General features: G+C 46.7%; 3 protein-coding genes across 4 annotated transcripts; 1 reads left to right on the top strand and 2 right to left on the bottom strand.

Moving 5' to 3' along the window:
* Positions 1 to 2,456: 2,456 nt before the first annotated feature.
* On the bottom strand, positions 2,457 to 8,040 carry Mrpl27 (mitochondrial ribosomal protein L27). The gene is made up of 4 exons (XM_046420446.2): positions 7,907 to 8,040; positions 5,998 to 6,129; positions 5,662 to 5,729; positions 2,457 to 2,865 (listed from the first exon to the last, which is right to left on the bottom strand). The coding sequence occupies exons 1-4, from the start codon at positions 7,944 to 7,946 to the stop codon at positions 2,659 to 2,661; spliced, it is 447 nt and encodes a 148-aa protein (XP_046276402.1). The 5' UTR covers positions 7,947 to 8,040; the 3' UTR covers positions 2,457 to 2,658.
* A 1,359-nt stretch (positions 8,041 to 9,399) lies between these two features.
* On the top strand, positions 9,400 to 15,741 carry Eme1 (essential meiotic structure-specific endonuclease 1). 2 transcript variants are annotated; one of them, XM_046420292.2, is made up of 8 exons: positions 9,400 to 10,191; positions 10,277 to 10,404; positions 13,426 to 13,512; positions 13,616 to 13,737; positions 13,938 to 14,055; positions 14,279 to 14,394; positions 14,983 to 15,172; positions 15,415 to 15,741. In XM_046420292.2, the coding sequence occupies exons 1-8, from the start codon at positions 9,426 to 9,428 to the stop codon at positions 15,589 to 15,591; spliced, it is 1,704 nt and encodes a 567-aa protein (XP_046276248.1). In that variant the 5' UTR covers positions 9,400 to 9,425; the 3' UTR covers positions 15,592 to 15,741. The 2 variants fall into 2 exon arrangements, with proteins under 2 accessions (XP_046276248.1, XP_058427509.1); XM_058571526.1 differs by having other exon boundaries at positions 13,899 to 14,055.
* An 83-nt stretch (positions 15,742 to 15,824) lies between these two features.
* Positions 15,825 to 27,619, bottom strand: Lrrc59 (leucine rich repeat containing 59). The gene is made up of 7 exons (XM_046420294.2): positions 27,302 to 27,619; positions 25,546 to 25,605; positions 23,716 to 23,874; positions 23,392 to 23,496; positions 21,180 to 21,252; positions 18,658 to 18,831; positions 15,825 to 17,802 (listed from the first exon to the last, which is right to left on the bottom strand). Exons 1-7 carry the CDS (start codon positions 27,404 to 27,406, stop codon positions 17,555 to 17,557), a joined length of 924 nt encoding a protein of 307 aa, XP_046276250.1. The 5' UTR covers positions 27,407 to 27,619; the 3' UTR covers positions 15,825 to 17,554.
* Positions 27,620 to 27,980: the final 361 nt, after the last annotated feature.

The raw sequence follows: 27,980 nt of genomic DNA, 5'->3' as shown, positions 1-27,980 counted from the left end.
AATAGTATGGAAAGGGTTAATGACATACTGGCCATTGTTAAACTCTGCAGGGAAACTCAGTGTCTTCACCCAGCTCCCCAGTTTCCAGGGAAAGCCCAGAGGCCCAAGGGGCAAGTGGCAACATCAGCAGTCAGGGACAAGGGCACCATATGGCATCTATACAGAAAGCAAAGGCAATCTTGAGCTTCAGCCCCCACCTCTGCATCAGGTCCAGGATGAAGAGCTGGGGACAGGAGGATGAGGTCTTTTCTAACTCCCTCCAAAGCTCACCAGAGGTGGTTGTCAGGTTGTGAGAATAAGCCAGTGGCCCGAAAGAAGTGGAATCTCTCTATACCCTTATGCATCTCAGAAATGCTGAGAGTCTGAGTTGTGGCCTGGGACTTGGCAGAGAGGACTAAAGGATGGGAGCAAAGGGAACTGGGGACAAGACAGTGCATTTGGACTCTACTCTCTTGCACAATGATCCTAAATCTTGATTTTTCACCTTGAGTTATCCTTTGTGACTCAAGTTTTACTGCCTCCATCCCTACCTCAGCACCATGGCACGCCCCTGTGAAGGAACAGGAGTCCTGAGGTATGCAGGGGAGATAGGAACTTTGGGGTTACCATCTGGGAGTGGTGGAAGATGTGTGTGCTGGCTCTTGAAGCCAGCAAGGAGCCTGGTTTGGTTAAGGAGACTATGAAGAATGCAAGGGAAGGAAAGAATGAGATGAAGCCTAGAGGTTTCTTGGGGAGGAGGGAATGTGGGACCTAGTCTTAGGAGGATCCAAGCAGAAGCTGGATAATGGTGGCATGTCTTTCTGGCTCTGTCGGTTTTTCTTGGTCACGGTGTTATCCCCAAGGAGATGAGGTATGCTGTGTGAGGTTCCCCAGGAGCCACTGTGGACCCTGTGGCAGCTGGTTCACTTGTCCAAGTAGAATGTTCGATAGGACTGGCAGCAGCAGACTCACCAGCTGATGGCACACTTTGGGCTCTAGGCCTGCAGAGGTGGACATTCAGTCCTCCTAGCCTAGTGCCACAAGAACTGATTTTCCCGGATCACTCTTTCATACACAATGCCTCGTTAGAGACCCTTGGGTTAGAACAAAGAAAGGGCCACTAGTGGAGGAGCTAGAATTTGGTTGGAGGCTCCACTTCCCTTTCTATATAGGGATCCAACTTATTTCCAGGAAAGACCTGTTGCTGCGGGAGAGAACGCAAAGCAGCACTCCAAAAAAAAAAAAAGGTAAGTATACAGCCAATACCTTTGTTCTTCCATCACTCAACTGCCACCAAGTTATGAGGAGGCTCTGCCACTGTCTGCACTACCACCCAAATGTGGTTCTGCTGACCCATCCCAAGAGGCAGCCACCTGCCTTGCTCAGGGAAACATCACTGTAGAAGGGAGTGACCCCATCTTGCCCCTTCCTATTTCTTTAGGGGCCTTGAAGATACAGCATTGTGCCTACGGAGACAGTCCCCACCAACCTCCTTTGCTAAGGACTAGCTCTACTGGGCCTTTCTGGTACTTCACGTGGAAAAATGCCAAAGTGGACCCCCACAAACCCCAGGTCACATTTGCCTAGGATCTACAGGAAGTGGGGAATCCAGGGTCATGTCTTGAGAGAACAAGGCAACAACTTCAAGGTGAAACTTCAGAAAAGGAAGACTTCTCTGCCCCCAAATAATTGGAGCCCATGCCTATAGGCAGAGGAGAGTCCTCAGAAAAAAGCCACTGGACTCAAAGCTCCTCTCTGGGACTGCAGCCAACCCCACCTACCGCCCAACGCCAGGAATGGCTACCCTCCCTGGCTGCAATCTCCCTGCTAGGCCTTTTAAGTGTTTGGTTGGGTTGACAGTGAATGCCTGCCCCTAGCCTGCTCTGGGTCCTCAGTAAGTATTCCCAAAGCCAGATTGTTTGCTGCTATGTGGTTTGAGATAAATTAAGAACCAGAGAAGAATGTGGGCTTACTATGTCTAGCTATTGTGGTAAGCGGGAAGAAGTCACTCGTCACCTACCTGCCTCACCACTGGAAGGACGTTGGTATTCCAGGTCAGATGGGGCCTGACTGAACCTCCTGCCATCCCACATGCTCCCTCTGCTCTGGATTCAAAGAGGCAGGGGCCTACTGTGTAGCCATCTCTGGGGCTAAAGCCTGCTCCTTTGCATGTGGCTTTAAGAGAGAATACAACTGTGTTGCTTCCTCTATTGCCCTCTCTCCCTCCCAGGACGCAGCCCCTGGACTTTTAGGGGATACACAGGGAAAGCAGTTGGGATACCAAGCTCACCTCTTTCTTTTCCTCTGGGAAATGGTGCCAATATAACCCTCTCCTCAAAACAAAGCCTCCCTTTTCATTTCCTCACTCTGACAGGATTCCTTCCTGCTTTCTCCCTTTAGTGTACACAAGAGAACATGGGTAAGAACCAACAAAGCAGTAAGCAGCTACATCTAAGTTTGTCCCCAAACAGCACAGATTCGTGATTCCAGCAGGCTTTATTTAGGCCCAGGACAGGTCTCCCAAAAGGCATCCCAGCAGTCATCCGAGTCTCCTGCAGAGTCAACTTCCAACAGACCTCTTCCTCAGAGGCCCTGTTGTGACCCTAATACTTGACTTCTGGTATCACCTTCTCCTGTCACCTGGGCTCCAGTCTCTGTTCCAAGCCCTCAACCAGGACTTCAAAGCATGGCTACAAGTTTGAAGGTGCCCTCAGGCTTGGCAGGAACAACGTGGACAAAAGTCTTGTAGAGCACAGCACCTTTGGGCAGTCTGGTAACCAGATCTACTGCCTCCAAGTTATTGGGATTGGGTACGTAGACTTCTTTAGTGTAGTGGACTATCCCCTCCTCCAGGGCATACAGGTACTTCCTCTTCCCCAGCCCCACCTGCAACACACAGTCTTGGTTAGTTGGATGGGGAGCCAGGTGGTACATCCTAGAGCCTCCACATAGACCTCCCCCCAAGATTCAGGTCCTGGGGCTGAATGGTGAGGTTTAGAGAACTCCATGTTTCCCTTCCCACTGCTTAGTACTTTTTTGCCTTCTGCTCCATAACAGAGAGGAAAAAGAAAATTCCAACAGCCAAATCTGTTGGCTGCTGGGTCAGAATGCTGGTTGGAAGCCACACTGAATGGATCCCAAAACCAGACCCAGGGAAAATGTCTCAAATCATTGTCCCTACGAACATGCTTTATTTAGACTTTAAAATACTTTAAAAGAATTGTCATATTAAACACCAGTCTAATGTACATTTTCATTTATAGACAGTCCAGGCTCCATGGAAAATATAGATCAGTATTTTATAGATAATGTATGTTAATAAAGCAATAATAATGACATCAGCGAGTACAGTGCTTACTATGTTTAAGCACTACAGTAGCTAATGTCTTTATTACACGTTTTATTTTGTTTTGGTACCAGGGATTGAACTGAGGGGCACTCGACCACTGAGCCACATCCCCAGCCCTATTTCATATTTTATTTAGAGACAGGGTCTCATTGAGTTGCTCAGCACCTCACTTTTGCCAAGGCTGGCTTTAAACCTATAATCCTGCCTCAGCCTCCCGAGTCGCTGGGATTACAGGTGTGTAGCACCATGCCTGGCAATCTATATTTATGATAGAGCCTGAACTTTATATAAATGAAAATGTACATCAAACTGGTGTTTAATGACATACACAAATATATGTATACATACACATACAAACACACAGATATGTATATATATATATATCAACTCATTTAATCCTGACCTTGTGAATTACGTACTATTCTCAGTCCCATTTTTCAGATGACAACTACTAAGCACTAAGATCCCACTTTACTGTGTCTCAGTATAATACTAACTACTTTATAGGTCATCTTAAGGACTAAATGAGTTCATGGTCACAAAGAGCTTAGAATGCTATGAACTCAAAAAATGTTAGCTCTTATCACTGTTATTTTAGCAAGTTCCAAGAGTTCTCTAGCCACACATCCAAAGTCTTTTAAATTCTAAAAACTAAAGCTACTGCATATGAAATCAATTCACATTCAAATTAGCATCTCTGAAATAATTACAGATTACTATCAGCCTTTCTGTGTCTATTAAAATTAGCAATAAATGAGCTGGGGGTATGGCTGAATGTGGAACATTTGGCTATCATCTGCTCCCCAGCACTAGAAAACAAACAAACAAAAACCTCCTACCCACAACAAAGAGGTGGGAAGCTTAATTACAAAGGAAACTAAACTGAGGAAGGGTAGATGATTTTAAAAAAGGGGGAGGGGACTAAATTATTACTTAAAATAACATGAAGGGTACAGTATAGTTCTGTTTTAACAAAGAATTCTTCTATCTCATGAACTAAGCCCAACCTGCTGAAATTGGAATCCCTGCCTGGTATGGATCGAATTTCTGACACACACAGTGAATTGTTTTTACTAAATTCAAGCTACCTTTCAACCACATAGCAGGTTTATGCAAAGAAAAATCTTAGAAATCATGAAAAATGAATAAATGAACTTAATTTCCTAAGACTCAAAAAAAAAATTGAAGAAAATATCTGAACTCACAAGGCATCTCACCCTCTTGAACTGAGGACTGGAAAGGAGAACCAAAACGTTAGGCTAACGTAACACCAAGGCAAACACAGCTAGGCAGACTCCCTATTCACTACACTGCTTATTGTTGTTTTACTCAAGTTTTTTTCTTTTAATATTTTTTTGGTTGTCAACGGACCTTTATTTTATCTATTTATATACGGTGCTGAGAATCCAGCCCGGTGCCTCACAGATGCTCTGCCACTGAGCCACAACCTTATTCAAAAAAAATTTTTTTAATATTTATTCTGAAATTTTAGGTAGACATAATATCTTTATTTTACACTTATGTGGTGCTGAGGCTCGAACCTGGTACCTCGTTCATGCTAGGTGAGCACTCTACTACTGAGCCATAACCCTAGCCACCATCATTAGTTTTTAACAGAAGAAGAAAAAATAATTTACTGAATTTGATTTTAAATCTGAATTTAATTCTAAAAGCTCCTTTCAGTCATAATATGTGCATTATTATTAGAAAATATTATTTTTGCTACTGGGGATTGAACCCAGGGGTATTTATCACTGAGCTAAATCTCTAGCCCTTTTTCTTTTTTAATTTTGAGACAGGGTCTCCCCTAAGTTGCCCCAGCTACCCTCATACTTGTGACCTCCCTGCTGAGCCTCCTGAGTAGCTGAGATTATAGATGAGTACCACCATGCCTGGTTTAGAATTGTACATTATTAAGAACTTTTAAAAACACGTACCTTTTAAAAACATTTAAAACTGCCACCTTTGCATTACTATAGCTTAAGCATATTGCTTCTCAGTGCTCAGGTAGCTGCAGTTGCCCCATATATTAAATTATATAACCCACTCCTATTTCTCACTGAAAAGAAAATGAAGCATAGGATGTGCAATCATCTAATGTTAGACAACCCTGTTACTTGGGCCCTGCCACTCTCTTAGGTTTTTGGCATTTCACCTGTGAATCCCACTTCACGGGGATTTGGTAAGGAAAAATGAGATAGTAAGGGCAGGAATAAGCACAATGCTTAGCATATGGTAAGCACCCAATAAATGCAACTGTTTTCATTACTGTATTTAGGGACAGAAAGGTGGTCCTAGAAAAAAGGGGAGGGGAGGGCCCCCAAGCAACTCACGTGGGCACCTGGGTGCCAGCGAAATTGGCGCTGAGTCCCAAGGATGTTGCCAGCATGAACATAGTGACCTAGAAGAGAAGTCCACAAGTGTGCTCTCAGCCCCAGCGATATGACAGCACAGCAAACTTCTAGGAAAACATGTTGGCTGGCCCAAGTGCTGCATACCAACCTCTAAGCATGTCCCTCAACAGAAACAACTGCCAAATGGTCCAAACAGTGCCCAATCCCCTACCCAGCAGCCTCTTCACTCTAGTTTCATTGCTAAAGTTCACACTTACTCGTCTTCAAGATACTTCAGCCCTAAACTGAAGTATGGAAGCTAAAACACATTCTCACCTTCCATTTTCTTGATGCCATAATGTTTGCCTCGTGACTTTCCACCAAGGTTTTTGGAGCTACCACCGGTCTTCTTAGATGCATTTCTGACAGCAAGAGTTATAGCTGGAGGAGGGCTCAACAGGGCTGTAACTGCAGAGAAAACAGAAACACTGTTAGATCTTTCTCTGCCTCCATGGCCCATTTGCTAAGCTAAAAGGTGACAGGGGAAATAAGAAAGATGTGTGAGGGGAACAGAAATGCTAAGTGTTAGATTTCAAGGAATTCCTGGAAGTCCTTTGGTCTTCTCCCATAACAGGGGACCATTCATTTCTTGTACTGTCTGGAGATTAAGTGCTGCCTGAGGTAGGGGCATAGGAGTGTATGTGTGTGCATGTACGCACTGGGAAGTGGGGTGTACAGATGTGGGGAGAATAGGAAAATATAAATGGGGGGAAAAAAATCACATGTTCTGAATCCTGGCCATTCAGTCCTACTGAAAAAAACAAAGAAGCCGGCAAGAGGACACCACAGCACTGCCTGTTTCAGAGCCTCACTCACCCTCACACCCCATGGAGAGGCACAGCCAACCCAGACAGGCCAACAACAGGACACCCAGAGCGGCCTCAGCTGCAGCTCCCCCACCCTTTTGAAGCTATCCATTCACCCACTGCAACCAGATACCTGCATACAAAAAGCGCAACTGGTGGAGCATGGCTTCCACAGGCTTCTGGACATTTTAGCAAGTTGTTCCCTTTCTTTCCAAAGTACATCAAACAGAAGTCCAACCAAATTCAATACAATGTAAGAAGTTAATCTGACCTCATCCTAAAGTGCTCAAAGGCATTTATTTTAAATTAATAAGAACAAATGCAAGGCCAAGAAGGTAGGGCATTTATTTTTAAAAAGACAATGAATTCAAACTCATACTAACATGGAAGCCTCTTGCTGTAAGACAAACCTAGGAACAGCAATCCTAGCTTTCAGATCTCCAGACTCAGTCGTGGTTTGAGTACTACGCAAACATCTGTAGGGAAGTTTTTTGAGTGTCTGCAGCCTCTTTATTCAGCATTTTGGAAGCCTAGCTTTCTGAAGTTTTCATGAGAACAGAAACTAGCTCGAACAAAGGAGCACGAATAAGAATTAACAGAAAAGCCAGGGAGAGTTGTGCAGGCCTGTGATCCCAGCAACTGAAGGGACTGAGACAGGAGAATCCCAAGTTTGATTTGGTAAGGAGAAATGAGATAGTAAAGGCCAGCCCTTTTTATTTATAGATAGGGTCTTAGTAAGTTGCTAAGGCTGACCTGGAAACGACTGGTCAGCCTCAGCCTCCCTAGGATTACAGGCGTGTGCAACCTTGCCCCGCCTCCTTTTGTTCTTTAGGTCTAAACCTCAGAGGTTTCCTTAGAGGACTTTCCTGACAATTCAATCTAAAAGAGGATGCACATATTCTCTTTCTTCATGGCACTTGTAAAAATCAACTATTTTACTGATATATGCTTACTGATCCATCTACTAGCAAGAACTGCCCAGCGGCTAGAGACCATGTCTTCATATTTTCTTCTGATATTCTTAACACTCACCAGTGTCTGGCACAGAGAACGACCTAAATCTGTTGAACAAATGGATTAACTTTGTTTGAACTCAGTCCTTTCCATGGATAAAAGGATCCACACAAACCAAGAGAGGGGAAGCGGTGTGCCTGCGTCACCAACCGCCAAGGAAGTCCTCTCTCGGTGTTCCAGATAGAGGAAGGACACGTGCTTCCCCAACCTTCCCCGCCCCGCGCAGGAGCGCCCAAGACCTGTCACGTGATCAATGGCAGCAACCCCCTCAACCCTCGCACGACCCCAACGCATCCAAGGCCACCCTCGGGGGCAGTTTCCAAATCCCGGCCTCCCTCCCGGTTCGACTACAGCACCCCACTTACCAGTTGCCCGCGTCCTCAGCGCCAGAAGCGCCGACGCCATGATTGCCTCACAATCGCTTCCGGTCTTGGAAATCTGCTTCCGCTACCGGGAGATTTATTTCCGGGTTATACGTGCCAGTTGAAAGAGTGGCGCGGGAAGTTGCAGGTGAGCTCTGCGGGATATGGACCTTCCGCGGTGAAGGCTGCGGGCCTGGGCACGACTGCAGAGGGGTTGGTGGCCAGGGCGTGCGGGAAGTTCTGCAGCGGACCGCCGGCCTCCGCGGTGCGGAGCTTGACCCACAGGGGTCCGCCTGTCCCACTCCGTCATTTGGCAGGAGAACTGAGACCCAGGACCCCTCCCTAGTAATATTAAACTTACTTAGTAAAAAAAAAAATGCTAGATGGTGCTAAGCGTGGTAAATACATTATTTCATTTAATTATTTCAAGCCATATTATACTGAAAAAGAAAAATGAGACCCAGGAAGATTACAGGGGTTATTTAGGTCCATACACAGTATTTGTTCTAAGAATGATTCTTGCCTATGACCCAGCAGTTCCAGTCCTAAGTATATACACAAGAGAATTGTGAAAATAAACCCACACAAACTTTGTATGTGAATGTTCACAATAACATTATTCATGATAGTAAATAAAAGGAAAGGAATTAAATGTACATCGAGGGATGAATGGATAAACAAAAGGTGGCATAGTCATACAGTGGAATATTACATGAAGCTAAGTGAAAGAAGCAAGTCATAAAAGGCCACATATTGTACAATTCCATTTGTAGGAAATATCCAGAATAGGCAAATTTATAGAAGCATTTTTGGTTGTCAAGGCAGTGACTTTTTTTTGCTTTACTAGAGATTGAACCAGGGGTGTGCACATGTAGACTAGTGCTGTACCCAGCTTTTTTATTTAATTTTGAGGTGAGGTCTCTCTGAGCTGGCCTCAACTTGGGATCCTCTAGTTTCATCCTCCCAAAGTTGCTGGAGATATAGTATTCACACCACACTTGGCTAAGGTGATGACTTCTTAATGGTTATAAAATTTCTTTTTGCGGTGATAAAAATGTTCTGGAATTAGATAGTGGTGATGGTTACATAACATTGAATGTATGAAAACCACTAAAGTGTGCATTTTATTTATTTTTGCAATACTGGGGATGAAAACCAGGGCCTTGTGCATACTAAGCAAGCACCCTACGACTGAGCTACTCCCCCTAAACTGAAATTTTTTCTTTTTTTTGATGGTACTTGGAATTGAATTCAGGGTGGACTCTATCACTGACCTACAAGCTTGACCTTTTTTTTCTTTTGAGACAGGGTCTTGCTAAATTGCCATGACTGGCCTCCAACTTGTAATCCTCCTGCCTCAGCCTCTTGAGTTGCTGGTATTACAGGCGTGCACCACCATACCTGGCTCATTTATTTTCATGAAGCTTGGTGATAAGAACATGTCTAGTGAACTGAATTGACACTACCATTTATGTCTTTTCCTTTTAGGCAATTAATTTGAAAGCACATATTGGTGGCTGTAATGAAGTCATTAGAATCCAGTGAGAGTGATTCCGAGGAGTTGCCAACTTTTTCCTTTCTGAAGAAGGAACCATCTTCAACAGAGAGGAGGCAGCCTCAAAGGGCAGAGAAGATTGTAGTGATTGACTCCTCAGATTCTGAGGCCTCCTGTCCTTTATCACCAGGATTGAAAGATCCACCACCTGTCTCAGACACTGATGAAACTCTCACACAAACAAAACCAGTCGGAGTACTAAGTAGTGGAAGTGAGAGCGAAGAGGAATTTGTTCCCCTAGCTGAGAGGCTTAAGTGTAAGTTTTTGACCTACAAGCAGTTGAACTCTGAACACTCTAGTTCCCCAGTTAAAAGTGTTTTGAATCATCAAAATAATGAAGAAGCATCAAGTGACTGGAAAAAACAGCCCTTTTCAAAGATCCCTGACGTTTCCCTCCATGTTACCTTAAAGAGGAGTGTACTAGGTAACCAGGACCCTGTCTTAGACAATCCATGCATTCAGCCTCCAGCCTACCAGTTTACCCACCTTGTTCAGAACAATAGCCTGGAAGTAACCAAAACAAATTCTGATGTCCCCCAGCCCCAGAAGAGAACCAAGCACAGGAAGAATGTTCCAAGAAGAGACTTGCAGAGATGCCAGCTGCAGGAAAAAGCAGGCCAGAAGGAAAGCACCCCAAGACAACAGGAAAAAAAGAAGGCAACGCTGGTCAACAGGCTGAAAGCCCAGAGGCCAGAGGAATGCTTAAAGCACATCGTTGTGGTGCTGGATCCAGGTTCTCCTAGCATCTGTCTTCACCCTGAGCTGAACTGTCTGCTTTCAGGACCACCCACTGATAGGCTCTTTCCCATCTGTTGCAGTGCTTTTACAGATGGAAGGTGGGGGCCAGCTCCTGGGAGCTCTGCAGTCCATGGAGTGCTGCTGTGCAATTGAAGCACAGGCTGTGCCTTGCAGTATCACTTGGAGGAGACGGGCAGGATTGGCTGAGGTAGGGGTCTTCTGGCTAATGGCTCTTCTCCCCTTCTACCTTTTAGGATTACAGGGTAAATAATGCTTTTATTTTAAAGGGTATACATCATTTAGGGCTGCTTCAGGAAAGCAGATGGCATACTCAGTTTAGGATAATTTGAGGAGGATTTAATAAAGAGATCGCTTCCCAAGGCGTGGGCAGGGAACAAGGAAACTACAAGGGACAGCACAGCAGCTCAGGGTCTTGCTAGCATAATTCCTGGCTTCTCCACCTCAGTAAGGTTGACATTTTGGATCTGATAATTCTCTGTAGGATGGGGGCTGTACACTGAAGAATTTTTAGCAGCATCCTTGGCCTCCACCCACTAGATGCCAATAACACCCCTCCCAGTTGTAACAATTAGAAAATGTCCTTTGTGGGAAAAATCGTTCTGGTTTAGAGGCATTGGCATAGCAGTTACAATCCCTGAGCCTGAGGGATGAGAGGAGAAAGTGGTTAGCAGAATTTTGAAGACATAAAGCCAGGTGAGGTGGTGCATGCCTGTTATCCCAGCAACTAGGGAGTCTGAGACAAGAGGATCACAAGTTCAAGGCCAGCCTCAGCAACTTAGCAAGGGCTTATGCAACTTAGACTCTATTGTGGGGGGGGAAAAAGTGACTGGAGATGTAGCTCAGTCATAAAGTGCCCCTAAGTTCAATCCCCAATACCTACCCCAAGAAAACCCTCAAGAGAAATAGAGAGAAGGCCACCTTCAGAGAAACTATGTCCTCTCCTGAAGAAGTGTAGCAAATGCCAAAGGACTCCACTGGGAGGGAACCAGGGAAAGAAATACCCTGAGTTCACACTCTTCTTCCTTTCCAGTCCCCTATTTGGGTTCCCACCTGGGAGCCTGTGAACACGAGGACCTTGTGGTGTCTGTAGAGATCACCTCCTTAGGCAGAGTGGGGCAAGGGAAGATAATCCACATAGGATTCTTAATTCTCTAACTGGGCTTTGGGAAAGGGGCCTGTCTTTGAATCCCAACTTCCTGGTTTTATTGCTGCTACTCTGGGTAAGTTATTTGGGTTACGCATATTTTTGTGCCTCGGTGACCTCATGTGTAAAATGAGGACACTGTTACATCACTTTAGTCCTCCTGTTGTGGGAATTCGGATTACCCAGCACCAGCATTTTGTAGACTTCAGTGTATGTCCCTCCCCACTGAGGATCCCTAGGTTACTATACTTTACCTGTCATGCCTCATGTCTGAGTATGTGCATCCCAGTCCTCCACCCATCATTTTCAAGAGTTTAGAGACGAAACAAGATTTTTTTCCCCCCTCTCTTTCTGGATCTCGTAACTTTCTCAGTAATTGAGAACAATAACCCATGCTTTTTATTTGAAGGTATTAGCAAACCCTTGTATTTGTCTAGCACTTTATCCTTTCTAGGCATTCCCGTATCCTCTCTTTGTCTCAGTCTCAGTTATCCTATAAAGTAGGAATTTTCTGCACACCACAGGTTGGGAAACAGGCTCAGAGAATTTAAAAGCCTAGTTCAGAACCACAGCCAGAACTAGAACCCAGAGCTACTGCCATCTACACTTTGCCATCTGAGGGGTCTTGCTTTTGCTTTTAGGGACCCAATCAGAAACCTTTCTGCAAAATTCCTGCTCTGCAGTCTCGCAGTCTCTCCGTTATACTGTTTTGCTGTTGGATTGTTGGCCCTGAAGCAGCCTCAGCTTTGACTGCGTCCTTGCTATTATGAAGAGGAGTTATTCTCACAGAGGTTCCTCTTGTGATTTTTTTCACCCACAACCTGTGTTTATAAGGGCCATTCAACTCTTAGCCTCTACCTTCAAAGTGCAGTCGTGTATTTGTTTCCTCTATTCCCCTATTCAGAATGCACACAAAAAATTGGCAGTTGCTTCTCAGCCCCTTTAAATGTGCCAATTTTCCCGTTTCTTCCTCCTCCTCCTCCTTCTCCTCCTCCTCCTTTCCCTCCTCCTCCTCCTCCTCCTCTTCTACTTCTTTTTTGGGGTTTGCTTTCTTTTTTCTTTTTGTAGGGCAGGTTATGATCCACTGAGCTGCACCCCAGTGCTTCCTTTCTTATTCAGTGTTTCAGAAGTGCAGTGCACCAAGGTTAAAGAATTGAGGGCTAGGGAGGAACAGGATCACTAGTGTTGTTCCTTGCCACCTTGACTTCAGTCAAGAAGAAAAAGTTTGGGTGTGGTAGCACATGGTTGTAATACCAACTACTTAGAGGGTGAGGCAGGAGGATTGCAAGTGTGATCCTCCTGCCTTGACAACTTAGCAAAACCCTGCCTCAAAATAAAAAAATAAAATAAGCTGGGTGTGGAGTGTTCATACCTGTAATCTCAGCAATATGAAAGGCTAAGGTAGAAGGATGGCTTCAGCAACTTAGCAAGGCCCTAAGCAACTTAGTCAGACCCTATCCTCAAAGTAAAAAATAAAGAGGGTAGGAATGTGGCTCAGCAGTAAAGCGACCCTGTGGAGGATATAACTCAGTGGCAGAGCACTTGCTAGCATGTCTGAAGCCCTGAGTTTGATACCCAGCACTGAAAAAAAGGTGGGGGCATGCCTAGGGTTTAATCCCCAGTACCCAAAACTAAAACTAAAATAAATTAATAGAGGGCTGGGGATGTGGCTCATAATAAAGCCTTCTGAATTTAATCCTCAGTACTCGGTTGGTGGGGGGGGTTTGAAAAGGAAGCTGGGCACAGTGGCACATACTTGTAATCTCAGCTTCTTGCAAGGTTGAGAGGCTAAGGCAGGAGTATCACAAGTTCTAGTCCACCCTGGGTAACTTAGTGAGACCTTGTCTCAAAATAAAATAATAAAAGAACTGGGAATGTAGCTCAGTGGTAGAGCGCTTTCCTAGCATGGGTTTAATCCCAAGAACCACAAAAAAAGGGGGAGTGAGGGGAGAAGGAAACAGCACAAGGGGCAGGGAATTCATTCACCTGGAAGACCTGGGTCACTCATGGGGCCCCACACCTGCTGATCTCCCTCTCTGTCTTGTGTTCTGGGCCCTTTGGCAGGATGAAGAGGACTGGGTGGAGGAGCAGACAGTCCTTGTGTTACTCCTGGCAGAAGCTTTTATGTCCATGATCTGCAACTTTAAGCAGGTGGGTAGGGCCAGAGGAGTGGGACTGAGGCATGGAACAGAGCAGCCCTCTTACCAGGTGGGAATGTTAATGCACCTGGTAACGCCCCTGCCCCTTCACACAGGGAAGTCCAGGCAGTGCCAGAAAAGGGAAGGACACACTTCAAGGCTTTGTAACTGATGTCACAGCAAAGACAGCAGGGAAAGCTGTATCGTTGGTGATTGTGGATCATGAGAAATGCTTCAGGTTTGGATTTTCCCTGGAGACTTAGTGTTAAATAAGGCAGCTCTTGGGCCAACAAGGGTGAGTTTCTTCACTCCATCTATAAATCACTGCAAGATGATGTCCCTGGAAGCCCTGTGGGATGTCCTGGTCCACTTTTCTTACACTCCTCTGCCTGCGTGCAGTCTGGAGGTGCTGTCCTTTACTTTGCTCCCCTGCTCCAGGGCTCAGAATCCTCCAAGGAGAAGGAAACAGGGAGCGTCAAGTAAACAGGCCAAGGAGAAGCAGCAGAGACGAGAGCCCAGCACAGGGCCTGTGGTGTCCAGGGTAGAAGTGGAAGAGGTAAGAACTTCCTGTTCATATGGATGCTCACTATTCACGTAATCCAGTTTGCTAGAGAATAAACTACCCACTAGACACTGCTTTCTATACTGGCCTGAGTAGGAGAGAAGGGATCAAATAAGGAGCTAAGAGGCTGGGGTGCAGTTTCTGTGAACAGTGGGAGAACCACTTCCAACTAGTCTCTCTCTGCCCTTCCAGTCCATCATTTTTTTGGGGTTTCTAGGCATTGGTGGATCTGCAGCTACATACCGAAGCCCAGGTTCAGATTGTGCAGAGCTGGAAAGAACTGGCTGACTTCGCCTGCACATTCACAAAGGCCGTGGCTGAGGCACCCTTCAAGTGAGTGTCCCCAGAATAGCCTGCTGCCTCCATGTAGGAACTTGCCTTTGAGGATAATTCTTGCAGCCATGCTAGTTTTTCCTAGCAAAAACTCAGGAGCCTGAGGCAGGAGGATTACAAGTTTGAGGCAGCCTCAGCAGCAAGACCCTATCTCAAAAAATAAAGAGAGGGGCTAGGGATATAGCTCAGTTGGTAGAGTGCTTGCCTCACATGCACAAGGCTCTGGGTTCAATCCCCAACACCATCAAAAATTTAAAAAATAAATAAATAGGGCTGGGAATGTGGCTCAGTGATAAAGTGCCCCTGGGTTCAGTCCCCAGGACCAATAAATAAAATACTCTCCTTTAGCTTACAAGCAGAAGAATCTGGTACCTTCTATAGTAATGAAAGGGACTAGTTATAGTTTTTTAAGGGAAACCACAACTAACACTGTGCTTGGAAATGAAGTAATTGCTCAAATCATTGAAGGCTCAAACTGGCCAGATATGACACTGTATCCACCTCCAGGTCACTGGACTTTTCAGTCCTTATTTGAAGGGACAAGTGTAGGACTAATGAGCAGCTCAGCTTCCCAGCTGTTATCTGCAGGACACTCCGAGATGAAAACAGCTTCTCCTTCTGCCTGGAGAGCGACTGGGCTGGAGGGGTGAAGGTAGACCGCACTGGCAGGGGACTGGCACTAGTCTGGAGAAGACAGATTCAGCAGCTGAACCGAGTCAGCCTGGAAATAGCCAGCGCTATTGTGGATACCTATCCCTCCCCAAGGCTCCTGGTAGAGGTATGCTGCTCTAGGGTCACCTAACCTGCTTTGGCCTCAGAGGGCCCCCCAGATGACTTCCATGAACAGCCCTGTTGAGGACCCAAAGATGCCGTTTGTCAGCAGTGTGGGTTGGCTTAGTTCATGCTGACCCAGAGGGACCCTGGGTTCTCATTCCCCAGACCAAGCCTGCCACCCTTTTGTTCATGGATGGAGGACAGCTGGGGATGGTACAGCATTAAGAGATCATTTACTGCTTTCAGGCTTATCAGCGGTGTTTTTCGGAGCAAGAACGCCAGAATTTGCTGGCAGACATACAGGTGCGCCGAGGGGAAGGAGTGACGTCCACCTCCCGCCGTATTGGGCCAGAGGTGTCTAGGCGTGTCTACCTTCAGATGACCAGTTTGCAGCCAGATCTCACTTTAGATAGTGCTGACTGATGCTAGTCCACAGGGACAAGGATAAAATGCTGATTTCTACCTCCTCAACCTTAGAACCTAACTGGAAGCACCTCCTGAGGCCTAGCCAGGGGGTGGCCCAGTCTCTCCTTACTTGTCGTATTCCCTGTGAACTCAGGGCAGAAGGCCAAGACATTTGGTTCTGCTCTTCTCCCAGCAAAAACAGCTGTTACCCCTGCCCCAGCCAGCCCTCAAAACACAAAAGAACAAAGACAGACCACTCAGACATGGATTTAATAATTGTAGAAATCCAAAAGAATCAGCATCAAATCTCGAAGTCGGAGTGAACTCTTGCCTGCAGGTTGGCTCAGCCACTGAGCTGCCTCAACCGGCCAAAGGAACTATGATAACTAGGCTGACTTCTGTATTTTCGTAATCTCATTGTTATGTATTATGTGTTAAGTTTCAATAAAGCATTTTATACCAATGGCTCTGGAGCTTGGAGGAAGACTAAGGAATGTGTAGTGATTCTGAGTAAGGTGTGGACCTGCGTGGCACAGCTACCTTGGGGGAGGAGAGAGCAAAGTCCTTTCTTCCAGTACCAAGACAGTCATGAGTGATAGAACTACCCTGGAAGGGGCACTAGGGCTAAAAAGCTGGACTCTGCCCTCTGTCTCTAAACTATAGCAGGTTCTTGCTCCCTATGGGAAGAGGCAAGGAGCTTGCGATTGGGTTTTCAGTGAATGAGCACCGAGACATGGTCCTTCTGATCCCTTCATCCAGCTGTTGTGAAAAGATGAAGCATAGGCAAGAAAATGTTTAATTTAGCAGCCAAGAGAATGGATGGTACTGCCCTAGTTTGTGCTAGTCTTTAGTTTTATGCACCACTTTTCAGCTCCGTTGTTGCTACTTATTTCCCTTCATTTCCTACAGTTTGCATTCATTCCTTCCCTTCTGTTATAGGTCTAGAATCAAACAATTCTGAACCTCAGTGTCTATGAAGCTGAGTGTTCAGGTTGCCTCTGAGGTATTTAATCACACCTAGTGCTAATGGAGCTGTCACAGACAATGCAGCCTTGCAGAGATCCACCTCCTCATTTCCTGGCAATCAGGGAGTTAATGCTCTGAACCTGAGGCAAGGAGCAGGCCTGCTGCCATTTTGTGGAAGCTATTTAAGTTAGGGCAGGACTCCACAGGAGCTGCCCAAGACCCTGATGGCGTGAATAGAGTCATGACTCTGTCTACTGTGAAGTATCTACACCTTGCCTGAGACAGAATTCTGGTGTGGGTTCTGTTCTCTCTGAACTTTACAAAGGAAGCCAAATGATGTCAAGGAAAGAAAGAATACCAGAGTGGGAGTCTAGTTCTACCTTACACTATCTGGGAGACTGGGCGAGTTATGGAAGGCCTCAGTTCCTCTGCCTACAAGTGTTACATGGGGCTGAGGGTTGTGAAGTCCCTTTCACAGCCAGAGGTTTTGATGGTCAATAAAATGTTGAATGTCTCAAGAGTTTTTTTTTTAGGAAATAGGTAACCCCCTCCCCAATTTTGACTGGATTTACTGAATGTGGTGGTCCCCTAGTCCCCAGTAACACACTGCCTCCTGATCTGCCTGGGCTACCCAGGGAGGAATGAAAGAAAGGGTTTGTGACATACAAAAGTATAAATGTAGTGACAGCTGACCATTTAGTAGAAACAAGCCTTGCCTTTACACAGCTTAGTACAATAACTAGAAAAGGCTGTTTTCTCTCTCCCCACCCCCAAGCCTATTCCTTTAGGCATGCAGGTAACTATCCCTCCCCACCTCCCATTTCTTCTCATTCCACCAGGGAACCCTGACTAAGGAACAACAAGAAGTCCTACAAAGGGGAGGTCTCAAGTACCAACTGGAAGCCATTTGATGATGGCAGGTAGGTCTGACGCTAAAAAGGTTGTGTCCAGCAGAAGCCAATTCCACAGGAATCCGAGCTCCAAGGCCGGGAGGCAGCAGGTGCGGAGGACAAGCTCACTGCTGGGAGTCGGTCTGCAGGACCCACTGGAGGATCTCGTGGCGGCGCAGACCCTGCACAGCATTGTCGTAGATGGTGTTCACACTGGTGCACAGGGGTTGCTGCTGCAGTGCTGTCACCCGACACGCAACCAGCCCACCGGCCACACACAGCAGCAGCAGCGGCAGCAGCAGCTTCAGCACAGCCCAGGACCGAGTGTGTTTCCGGGGTGGTGGCTTGCGGGGACGGGAGCCAGACTTAGATTCTGGAGAGATAATGTCACAAGAGACAAAATGAAGTTCTGTTAGTTTGAGGAGACCCACTGTCTTATAGTCTATGCAAGTCTCCCTGCAGATAGATCCACTCAGCCACTCCTCGAGACCTGAGGAGAAAGATGTCTTATAGATATTAGAGCTCTTCAAGACTCTGCTACACAGAGACCATAACATAAATGTCTCATCCCTGGGATCTCAAGGGACTACCCTGGAAACTGGAACTCATTCTGCGTGACTCCTGTAGCTCAGACCCCAGGTTCCTACTCTCCTTAGTAACATGAAGATGGTCCAAGCCCCTTGGGAGCAGGAAGGGCTTATCAGAGGGTGTTCAGCAGGGATAGACTACTGCCCGTTTGGGAACAGAGTCCAGATTTACTAATACTGTGAATGTCATCATTATATAATACACGTATGAAAAACCTAAAAGGTAATACAATATATCACTTGTAAATAGCAATTACTACTGGGAATGTATTATAGGTGACTGCTGTTTTCTGAGATTATATCATTTCTAAATCTCTGCAATGAACACATATTATTTATAATCAGAAAAAATAAAAAATAGGCTTTAGGATGTCAGCCCTAGAGAAAGTGAGACTCCCTGCTCCACGGTGCTCTAGGACACAACTGACACACCCATATGTGGCACTGGGAAACGAGCCAGCCAGCACCAGCTCCCCCAGAGAGTCCTCCATTCCCCGTGGCCACACTCTTCAGACACCCACACTACTCCCAGGTATGAATGCAGTTTATGTAACTGGTCTGTGAGCTTGCTCACTCATTCATGCCTGAAAACATGCACATGTCTGCCCTGGGCTGCCACTTTGCCCAGACAGCAAACTTACTGGGGGCTTGATTTGCTTCCTTTTTGGGCTTCTTCTCCTGCTCCCGCTTGGAAGCTTTGAGAGCATCATACTCCTTTCGCCGACGCTCCTTCTCTTCTGCCTTTTCGCGCTTCCGCAGTTCCCGCTCCTGAGCTTCCTTAGCTCGCTGTTTGGCCTCCCGCTTCTTCTCTGCCTCTACAACAAAATATACCCAAACATGACTCCTCTCCCACCAACCCTCCAGCAGCCTGCTGTCCTCAATAATTAAAAGCTAGAATTCAGCTGCCTTTTGCTTTATGCCATGGGTCACATAAGAAATAGAAAAAGGAGGACTGGGGATGTAGCTCGGTGGTAAAGCACTTGCTTATTAGCACTCGTGAAGCTCTGGGCTCCGTCACCGCACTGCAGCAAAAACAAAGAAACAAAACCCTCCAGAAATAGAAAAAGGAACCAGCCATCATTCTACTCTCTAGGAAGTAAGCTCTTGCTAAAAATCTCTCTCAGGGCTTGCTGAAGGGATTATTAAGGGATACCCTGTCCACAGGCAGGAGAGATTGGAGTGAAATAACAAAGGGAACTAAGACAAGCACAGGTGACAGGTCTGCATTTCTCTAGAATTAGGTACTACTTCAGAAGGCAGAGCAAGCCAGGCCTGGTGGTGCACCCTGTGATCTCAGCACATAGGAGGCTGAGGCAGAAGGGTCACTTGAGCCCAGCCTCAAAAAAAAAAAAAGCAAATGGCAGAGCAGTCAACAACCTCCTAGAACTTAGCCATGAAGAGAAGGAACAATGAAAGGGTTGCTCCTATAGGACTGCTATCTTCCCACACTTTAGAAATCAATGTAGCATGGGGAGGAGGGCAAGTAAGAAGACCATGATCACTCACATTTAGAGTTACAGCTAACAGCAATGTTTTTCTAAAGTGACAAATGATTTGTCAGTTATCTACCAACTTGGGAATCTATGTTCCATTTGCTTAACAGCTCAAGTATGCTTACATGTGGCACTCAACTTCCAAATTACTGGGTTCTAAGACTGCATTTCCAAATCAGTTATTTGGAAGCCTAAAATACATTTTTTCCAAAGCCCGAATGCCACAAAATGGTAGTTAAATGTCCTTTTAGGACTTTAAAGCCTATCTGAATCATAATGTAGCTGAACAGCAGTACTGTAAGTACGAGAACTTTCCACTGCTTCTCTACAGCCACACCAGCTCCACATTCTGGCTGAGCACCAAGAATGCCAAGAACCCACTACAGCTAGCTTCAAGAGAATATGCACCATCGAGAAGCGAACCAGAGGGGGTCAGAGTGAACATGGGCTTGTCTGCCATGGTGGCTGGGCATGGAGAAGGGACACTATTACTTGGGCATTGTGAGTTCAGGGACTGCCCGTAGTCAGTACTGCAGGCACCCCTTCTGTAACCATGTAGTCCTTGGTAAGGGGACCAAAAGTCAGCCAGTCAGCAGAACATACTACATGCCAGGCACCGTTCTGAGTCCTTGAGGTGCATCAGTGGAAAAGGCAGGGCAGGTTCTAGCACCTGCACAGACAGAAACACACGATCCATAAGTGAACGCAGTAAAAACAGATAGATGTGCCACCAGGTCAACAGAAGAGGTGGGGGAAGGGTGGCAAGTAGGATGGCTACTTGAGTTTGGGTGCTCTGGCAAGGGTTGAGGGTGACCTTACAGCAACACTGGATCAGACATGAGGGATCACAGGAAGCAAACCAGGAGCCAGCTGAAGGAAAGGAACCAAGCAAAGCCTCTAAGGCAAGGCCACAGTTAGTGTATCCAAGCAACAGAAGAGGCCCCAGTGGCTAAGTTGATGGCACTGCGTGGCAGGCAACATTAGGCCAAGGTGGCCTGTGGGTCACAACACCTGAATTTGGACTTCATTCTAAATTCAATGGAATGTCATTAGAGGGTACAGTAGCACTGCTTATTTAAAAAGATCCCCCCAAGAGCTGGAGGTATAGCTCTAGGTTAGAGCACTGCCTAGTATGCACAAGGCCCTGGGTTCAATCCCCAGCACCACACAAAATAAATAAGAACAAAAATAAAAAGATATCCCAGGCTGCCATGTGAGGATGAGTTTAATGGATATGGCACATTCAAGTCTTTTTCAGAGGTAGTGCTGAAGGTAGAGAAAGTGTCACAAGAGGACTTGCTGACAGACTAGATTTGATAACAAAAGAAAGGGACCCATCTTTCCTATTTCAGGTTTGAATAACTACAAAGATAGTGACTTCTTGTTTAGGGGGAAGACTGGGAAAGGGCTGAAGGGAAACGGGTCTGCTTCAGCCATATCTGAGATACCTTTCCTCAAATTATTTTTTCTGAGATGCCTTTTAACCCTCTAAGAATAAGGATGGAGCTCAGTGGAGAAGTCAGGACTAGAGAGAGTCATCAGATAAAGATAACACCATCTACCACCACACTGTCCATCAGCACTCGCTCTTTAGCACAGCACCTGAAGCATAAGACTCAACTGGCTGGGATAAGGACTAGAAGATGACCAGATGGGGGACAGCCACCTACCTCGTTCCACTTCCAGCCGCCGCTGCCTCTCTCGCTCCTGATCCGCCTGCACAGCCTTCATGTGCTGTAGCACCTGTCAGAGGAAAGGAGGGCTCTGAACTACTCCAAGTAGTAACGTTCAAAGTGCATGTTTGCTCAGGAAGTCTCAAAAAAGACTGCTTTTTTCAGGATCCCAGATCACCAGGGGCCCTGGCAGCAATGCAGAACTAGATGACTTAATCCCATTTCTGCATCCTAAGTCATTACACCAACCTCAGTAGCAGAAGAGTCATATAAATCCAGTTCACTAAAGCTGCCAGGAAAAATTTTTGGAACACAATATTGACTATTATCTATAGACAGTCCTGCCATCTACAATCACTCAAGTGCATGATTTCATATGATCCTCTCAGAAACTCCCTGACCAGCAGGAACAGCATTCCCTCCAATACACTTTCCTGACCCTCCCCTGTTTTTAACTACTTCGGGAACCCTTCTCCCTGTAATTCCTTGCAACCTGCCTCAGTCGTAAGATTGCAACTATCCTGTCCATAGGTATCCCATGTGGCTAGCACAGAGTGTACGTAACTGGAGGCATTTGATACGTGACACCTCTCCCAAGACAGCTGAGTTGATAAAAATGGCTGCTCAGCAAAGAGGTGCAGGTCTGGAGAAGGGCAAGCACGATGGTAAGGGCATCAAAGCTTCTGTCTGAATACAAAATCTGAATACTAAACAAATGCACGATTACCCAGTTGATCTGGCTAAGAGATGTCCCTTTTTATCTTTTTACAAGTACTGCCATCAGGAGTTAATTATCTGAAAACACAGGTAGTTCAGAAATGGGAGAGACTGCTCCAATGGAGATTATGAGCTCCCAGAGGACAGATTTTGTCCTAGAGACCAGCAACATCATTCTGACTGGCCCAACCCACTCCTCTACAATGCCTACAGGTGTGCTGCAGCTCTGGAGCCAAAGTGCCAGAGACTGTGGCTTCAGTGACCATATCCACAATGCATGGTGCTTCCTGGTCATGTCTGAAAGGGATGTGTGAGCAGAAAAGACCTTTGCACTCAATAAAAACTACTTTTGTAAGCCACAAACTGTGAAATAGCAATTTAATATGATCCAACATATCTGCTGAATGAAGAGCTAAATTATAGTGTATGCACAGAAATGGAAGCAATACCTACTTCCTAGAGTTAGGAGGACTATGAAATGACATACACAAAGCATCTAGGACCAAGGAAAAATCAGTGGTAGCTGCTGTCAGTTTTTAGAATTTACATCACTTCTAAAGCACCATGTTCTCTTTATTTCTTCATAGTACTAGGGACTGAACCCATGGGCACTTTACCACTGAGCTACATCACCAGTTCTTTTATTTTTTGAGACACGGTATTGTTAAATTGCTGAGGCTGGCCTCAATCTTGCAGTCCTCCTGCCTGAGCATCCGGAGTTGTTGGGGTTATAGGTATGTGATTGTGCTCCACAAAATACTGTTCTTAATGAGCAGGGAGGGCAGCACATTGTCATGGTTACTGGCCAAGGGCAAAGTTTGCCTAGTGAGAAGCCTGTAGTTCTTCACTCCTCTATCAGATGACCCCAATTATAGTCAAATGCCATGTCTGCACTGGACTTGTCTGTTTATAGGTATAGATTTATAAATCCCCTCCCCAACTGCTGGGGATTGAAAGGTCCTTGAGCATGCTAGGCAAGCACTCTACCACTCAGTTGTATCCACAGACCTAAATTTATAAATCTGAATACCTTTATTAAAACTCACACAATAACTGTTCCTCCAAAGGGTTATATAGCCCCTATCCCTATTTTCCCATTAAAACCAATATCAACATAGTGTTCTAATGCAGATTTTTGGTTTGTTTTCCTCATTTACTCATTTGATTTACTGGGTTTTTTATTTGTTTTTTGCTGGGATGACCCCCAGGGCCTTGCACATGCTAAGCAAGCACTCTACCACTGAGCTACACCCCCAGCCCAGGCCCTGGTTTCTTAGAAAAGGAAGTACTGCATAAAGTAGAAGATGGTGGTATTCTAGTACTTGTAAGGTAAACATAGAAACAAATCTCCCCAGGGTTTAACAGACTAATTCCACTGAGACCTTAGCACTTTAGTCAACAGCTATCAGTGCCCTGGAAGAAAAAAAAACAAGAGGGCGAGGAAGGTCCTAGGGGAACATGGGAAGGAGACACCCAGGAGCCCCGTGCTCACCTTGTTTGCACACTGCTTACACTGCTTCTCATCCAAGCAGTCACCGGCCACTTTGGCCAGGACAGGGTCCAAGGGGTTGTCCTTCAGGTCCAGCCACTTCAGGTTCTAAAGAGATGGGTAAAGAGGCAGACTAAGCCTGAGTTCACACACTGTCCCTCTAGGTAGAAGAGTGGGCAAGAAGGAAGCTCCTCTGTGTTCCACCCCCAGGGATGCCATCTCAGGCCAGCAAGGTAATATTTTTGACTACCTTTCTCAGGGTCATGCACAATCAGTCCCTGGGCCTGGCCATGCCTGGCTGTGAAACCATGGTGTATGGCTTCTTACCTTGAGCTGAGCAAAGCTGACAGGCAGGGTGACCAGCCTGTTGTTGAGGAGATCCAGGTGCTGGAGGTTGACCAGACGGCCAAAATCAGCTGGCAGCTGCTGCAGCTTGTTCTTACTGAGGTCCAGCTTCACCAGGTGTGTGAGGCCACAGAAATCCGACTAGGACCCAGAGAGAGACCACTTAAGCCTGGGGCTCACACCCTTTGGTTTAATTGCCAGGGAGTCCCGAAGTTAGAGGCACCTAGGCATAAATCCCAGCTCTACCTCTTACCAGCTATTTCCTCCCAGCATGAACATGGAGAGAAAACCTGCCATTGCTAGTGGTCGTGACTGAAGCAGGCGCGTAAGACAGCATAGTACCATCTAGCAAAAAAAAGTGTACATCCCTTCCTCCTCTGTTCTCCTTCCTGCTCATCTTCCACACTGCTACTAGAGTGACAAGGAACCTTTCTGTCCTCCCACAGCACCCTATCTTCATCTTTCATAGGATCTCTCAAAACACAGTGTTTAAGCCTTGAGTACTCAATCTCAGTCTTGTTACTTGCAGCGCCTAGTACTTTGCACAGGTGCTCAATGAGTGTTCCTGGAATAGCCGGCTGACTGGCTAGGGCCCACCCAGCCTATAACCCAGCTCTTCTTCAGCAAATGCCAAAACATCCCCACATTCAACCTTTGCCCAGAACCCATCTGAAAGTGATGGCACTAGCTGGCTAATGAGGCACTACTCATGCTCTCTGGGGACTTGTAAATGCCAGGGGATCTGCACTGCCAAGCAAAATGGAAATTGTTGGGACAGACAACAAAACAGTCAGACTGAAAAGTGCACTTGGGGGCGCCGAATAATTCTGGCAACGTGTAGAGCAGGTGTGAAGCTGCAAGGAATTGCTACCCTTCTTTAATTAGAAACAATACTTCCTGGAAGAAGTGGGACCTCAGATGCTTCCTGAACTGTTAGAAATAGTTTTGATGAACTGTGAAAAGATGCTATAGACAGTAAGAGGCTCAGGAGAATGCCAAGAGAGAACTGGACTAATGATCCAAAGAAGAAACTGCCAACTTCTGAATTTGATCCCTAAGCCAAACCCAGTGGGAATCTACCCTGGGAGAAAACAAGGAGTGGCATGGCCAGAGAGAAGGGTGGAAGAGGCAGCAGTGACAGCAACACAGGCCCGACTGCAGGAGCAGTGCTATGGAGGAGGGAGTCATTACCCAGCAGAGGCTGAGGGGGCTGAAGGAATCTAGCACCTGCCCAGGAGCAAGGGAGCAAAGGGAGAACTGGGAAAAGTGATGCAAGCAAAATCAAAAGGTTTTGACACAGAATGGATGTGCCCAACAACAACAACAACAAAAAGCAAATATGAAGTAATTCAAGTCTTTGGGAGGATAATGATAAGGTAGTCTTATAAAATCACATTCTGCTTTGTGTCTCATCACAAGATGCATGGAGGGACTGGTAAACTATTCGTACTTTCTCTCTGCAATGCAGAGCAACTAACAAAATGGTCTCTAGCCTCCTCTGTGCAATAGGGAGGTAAATTACTTTTCAAAGGAATAAAGCAAGAAAGAAGATGAGCCCTGTAAGTGACCAGCCAGCATCCTGTCGATGTTGTTTTCTGTGGCCTGACTTCCCCACTGCTAGAATGGGCCTGTACCTCAATTCCCTTCCCTCTGAGACAAGCCACTCCATCCATCTCCTCCCCAACATACCCAGATTAGCTGGAGCCTGCCTGGAGGCCAATCCTGAAATTATATCTTATGACCCTCCCACCCCCAGCAACAGGAAGGCAATGCATCCAGGCTCCAGAAGTCATGGTTGCTTGCCAATCTTACCGGTAGACTACTCAGTTTATTGCAGGACAGATCCAGTATGGTGGCCTTTGGAAGTGCAGCCTAGAAGAGATAAGAAAAACATGTCAAACCAACACCTGGAACGATTCAGTAACATCTGCTCATTTTCCAAAGAAAGTTCCCACGATTAAGAAAGGCCTTAAAAAAAAAAAAAATCACTAAAGTACCATGTTCCTGGGGATAAAAGAAAAAAAATGAGCCAGTCAACCACGATCTAGGGAAGAATTCAAAGAGGAGGGATTTAGCTGTGGAACTTCCGAGAAAGGAAAACTTCAATTCTTAGAAATTCTCCATAGCACTTTAAAATTCTTCTCTATCACTCCCCTTACTAGGTTTTGGGGGAGGGACTATGTCTTATAAATCTCTGCAATTTACATATTCCCCAATTCAGGGCCTTCCTCAAAGAAGGCACTGAATATCCCATATGTGATGGCCAACTCGTGGCTGAAGGAACAGGTATGCCAGAGTGAATGCCAGAGTGAAAGGAGGCCCTCACAGCCCACCTCAATTTTTCCACAGTGTCCAGATTTTTCCCCCCTGGAGATAATGTGCACTGACCATTGGACTAAACTGTTTCAGAGAGCAGCCTAAGGCCAGACTAAAACAATGTTGACCATCTTCTTGGGTGGGAAACGAAGTGAACATTTAATTAAAGACCTTGGGCCAACCTTGACTTTTCTGTCAAAAGTCCTCAAAATGAAGTATGACCACCCAAAAAAGTTTTGGATACTACAGGGAGAAAAACACCTCAATAACAATTCCATCTATCAGCACATGCTACCTTCCATGCATTTTACATTACAATTTAATCCTCATAAAAAGTATATGAGATGGAAACTATTAGTACCATTTTATAAATGAGGAAATTTAGACATAAAGGTTAACCAACTTGCCAAGGGCACTCAGCTATTAGGCAATGGAGCTGGGTTATGAACTGAGAATCCCATTCTAGTCACCACATTAAAAGCCACAATAAAGGGAAGACTGGGCCAAGGGTCAAGGGCAAATGTAATTTGTAAAGGAAGAAAGGAAGGAGAGTGTAGGCCATCCCAAGTGAGGCAGGCCAGAGGGGTAGTGGTGGGGATGGGGATCTGGTGGTTTAGAAAAGCAGGGGACGTCGGACCCAGCTCTACAATGGCAACTAGATGTGTGATCTCCTTGGGGGCCCAGGCCTTAGCTTAGGGTGGGGTGGATAGTCGGCAGGGATTCCTGCCAGGTTCAGGGCAGGTGGGATGAAACCTTGAGAGTCAAGCATGGAGACTTCACCTCTTCAAGGAAGGCTGCCTCGAGGCTGGAGTAGCCAGCTGGGATGGCCAGCTTCCTAGAAAAGCTGGGTTCTGGGCCACACCCAGGTCTATCAGGAGGCCTGCTTTCCCGGACCGACTCATTCATTCATTCATTCTGAAATACATCCAGCAACCCCGTGGCCGCTCCTACCGGGGGTCCTGCACGTAACTGGGCGCTGTGAAAGCCCCCAAGAGGGAGACAGATTCACTCTTGGCCCTGAAAATGCCCAGGGTCGGACAGGCAAATCCTCCCTATCTTCTGGAACAGCGCCAAAGTGACACGTGTACATCCCAGAAACGCTGGGGCCGGACGCAGCAACCCACCGAGCACTTAGCATTCCTCCACCACTTCGTTTTAAAGATGGGAAACTGAGGCTTGAGAAAGGAGGCGGCCCACGCAGTGGCCAGTGCCAAGCATAGTAGGCTCCTGGGCCTTGTGGGGCTATACTGACCAGCTCCTTCACCGGGACCTCATTCAGATCGCTGAGGCTCAGGTCCAGCTCGTTGCCGTCCAGCTTGTCGCGAAGGTTCCCGCCCTTGCTACCGGCCTTGGTCATGATGACGCCGGCTGAGCGGGCCCCGACTGCGGGACTTCGACGGGCAGGAGAGAGGCTGAAAGGTCGCTCGTCGTTCAGCAGAGGCGCACCCAATGGACCACGCCTGCGCCCTCCGCCGCTGCGGCCGCTGCGAGACCGCCGCCGCCCGTCCGCTCGCCGGACGCACTCCGATCCCCGCGCCCCGCTCCCACCGGTGCAGCTGCGACGACGACCACTTCCGTGTCCACGTCACCTTCCGCGGCCACTGAGACGAGTTGGGCCAGAGCGGCCCGAGCGGGTGCGGGCGCGCCCCCTGGCGCCTAGGACAGTGCATGGCGCCGCCTCGGCCAGAGCATTTCGGTAGCCAGACGTGGCCTGCAGCCAGGCAGGGAAAGTCCATGTTCCTGGAAGTAGCAAGACCTGAGTTCGCAGCCCAAACTGACCTCATCAGAGCACCCCCACCCGCTGATTAGGAGCAGAAACTGGGTGTTCTCCAAAATTGCTCACTGTTTTCTTAACCCCAAATAACCATGGACTTCCTGGATTTTTCTTCCCCCCGCCCACCCTGCCTCTGCCCTTGTCTCTGTGGCTTCCA

The sequence above is a fragment of the Marmota monax genome, unplaced genomic scaffold (genome assembly GCF_021218885.2).
Source record: "Marmota monax isolate L192 unplaced genomic scaffold, Marmota_monax_Labrador192_F-V1.1 WCK01_AAM20220418_F8-fsc00064, whole genome shotgun sequence".
In the NCBI taxonomy this organism is placed as follows: Eukaryota; Metazoa; Chordata; class Mammalia; order Rodentia; family Sciuridae; genus Marmota; species Marmota monax.
Note: the sequence above shows the minus strand (reverse complement) of the source record. Positions and strands in the feature narration are given on the sequence as shown.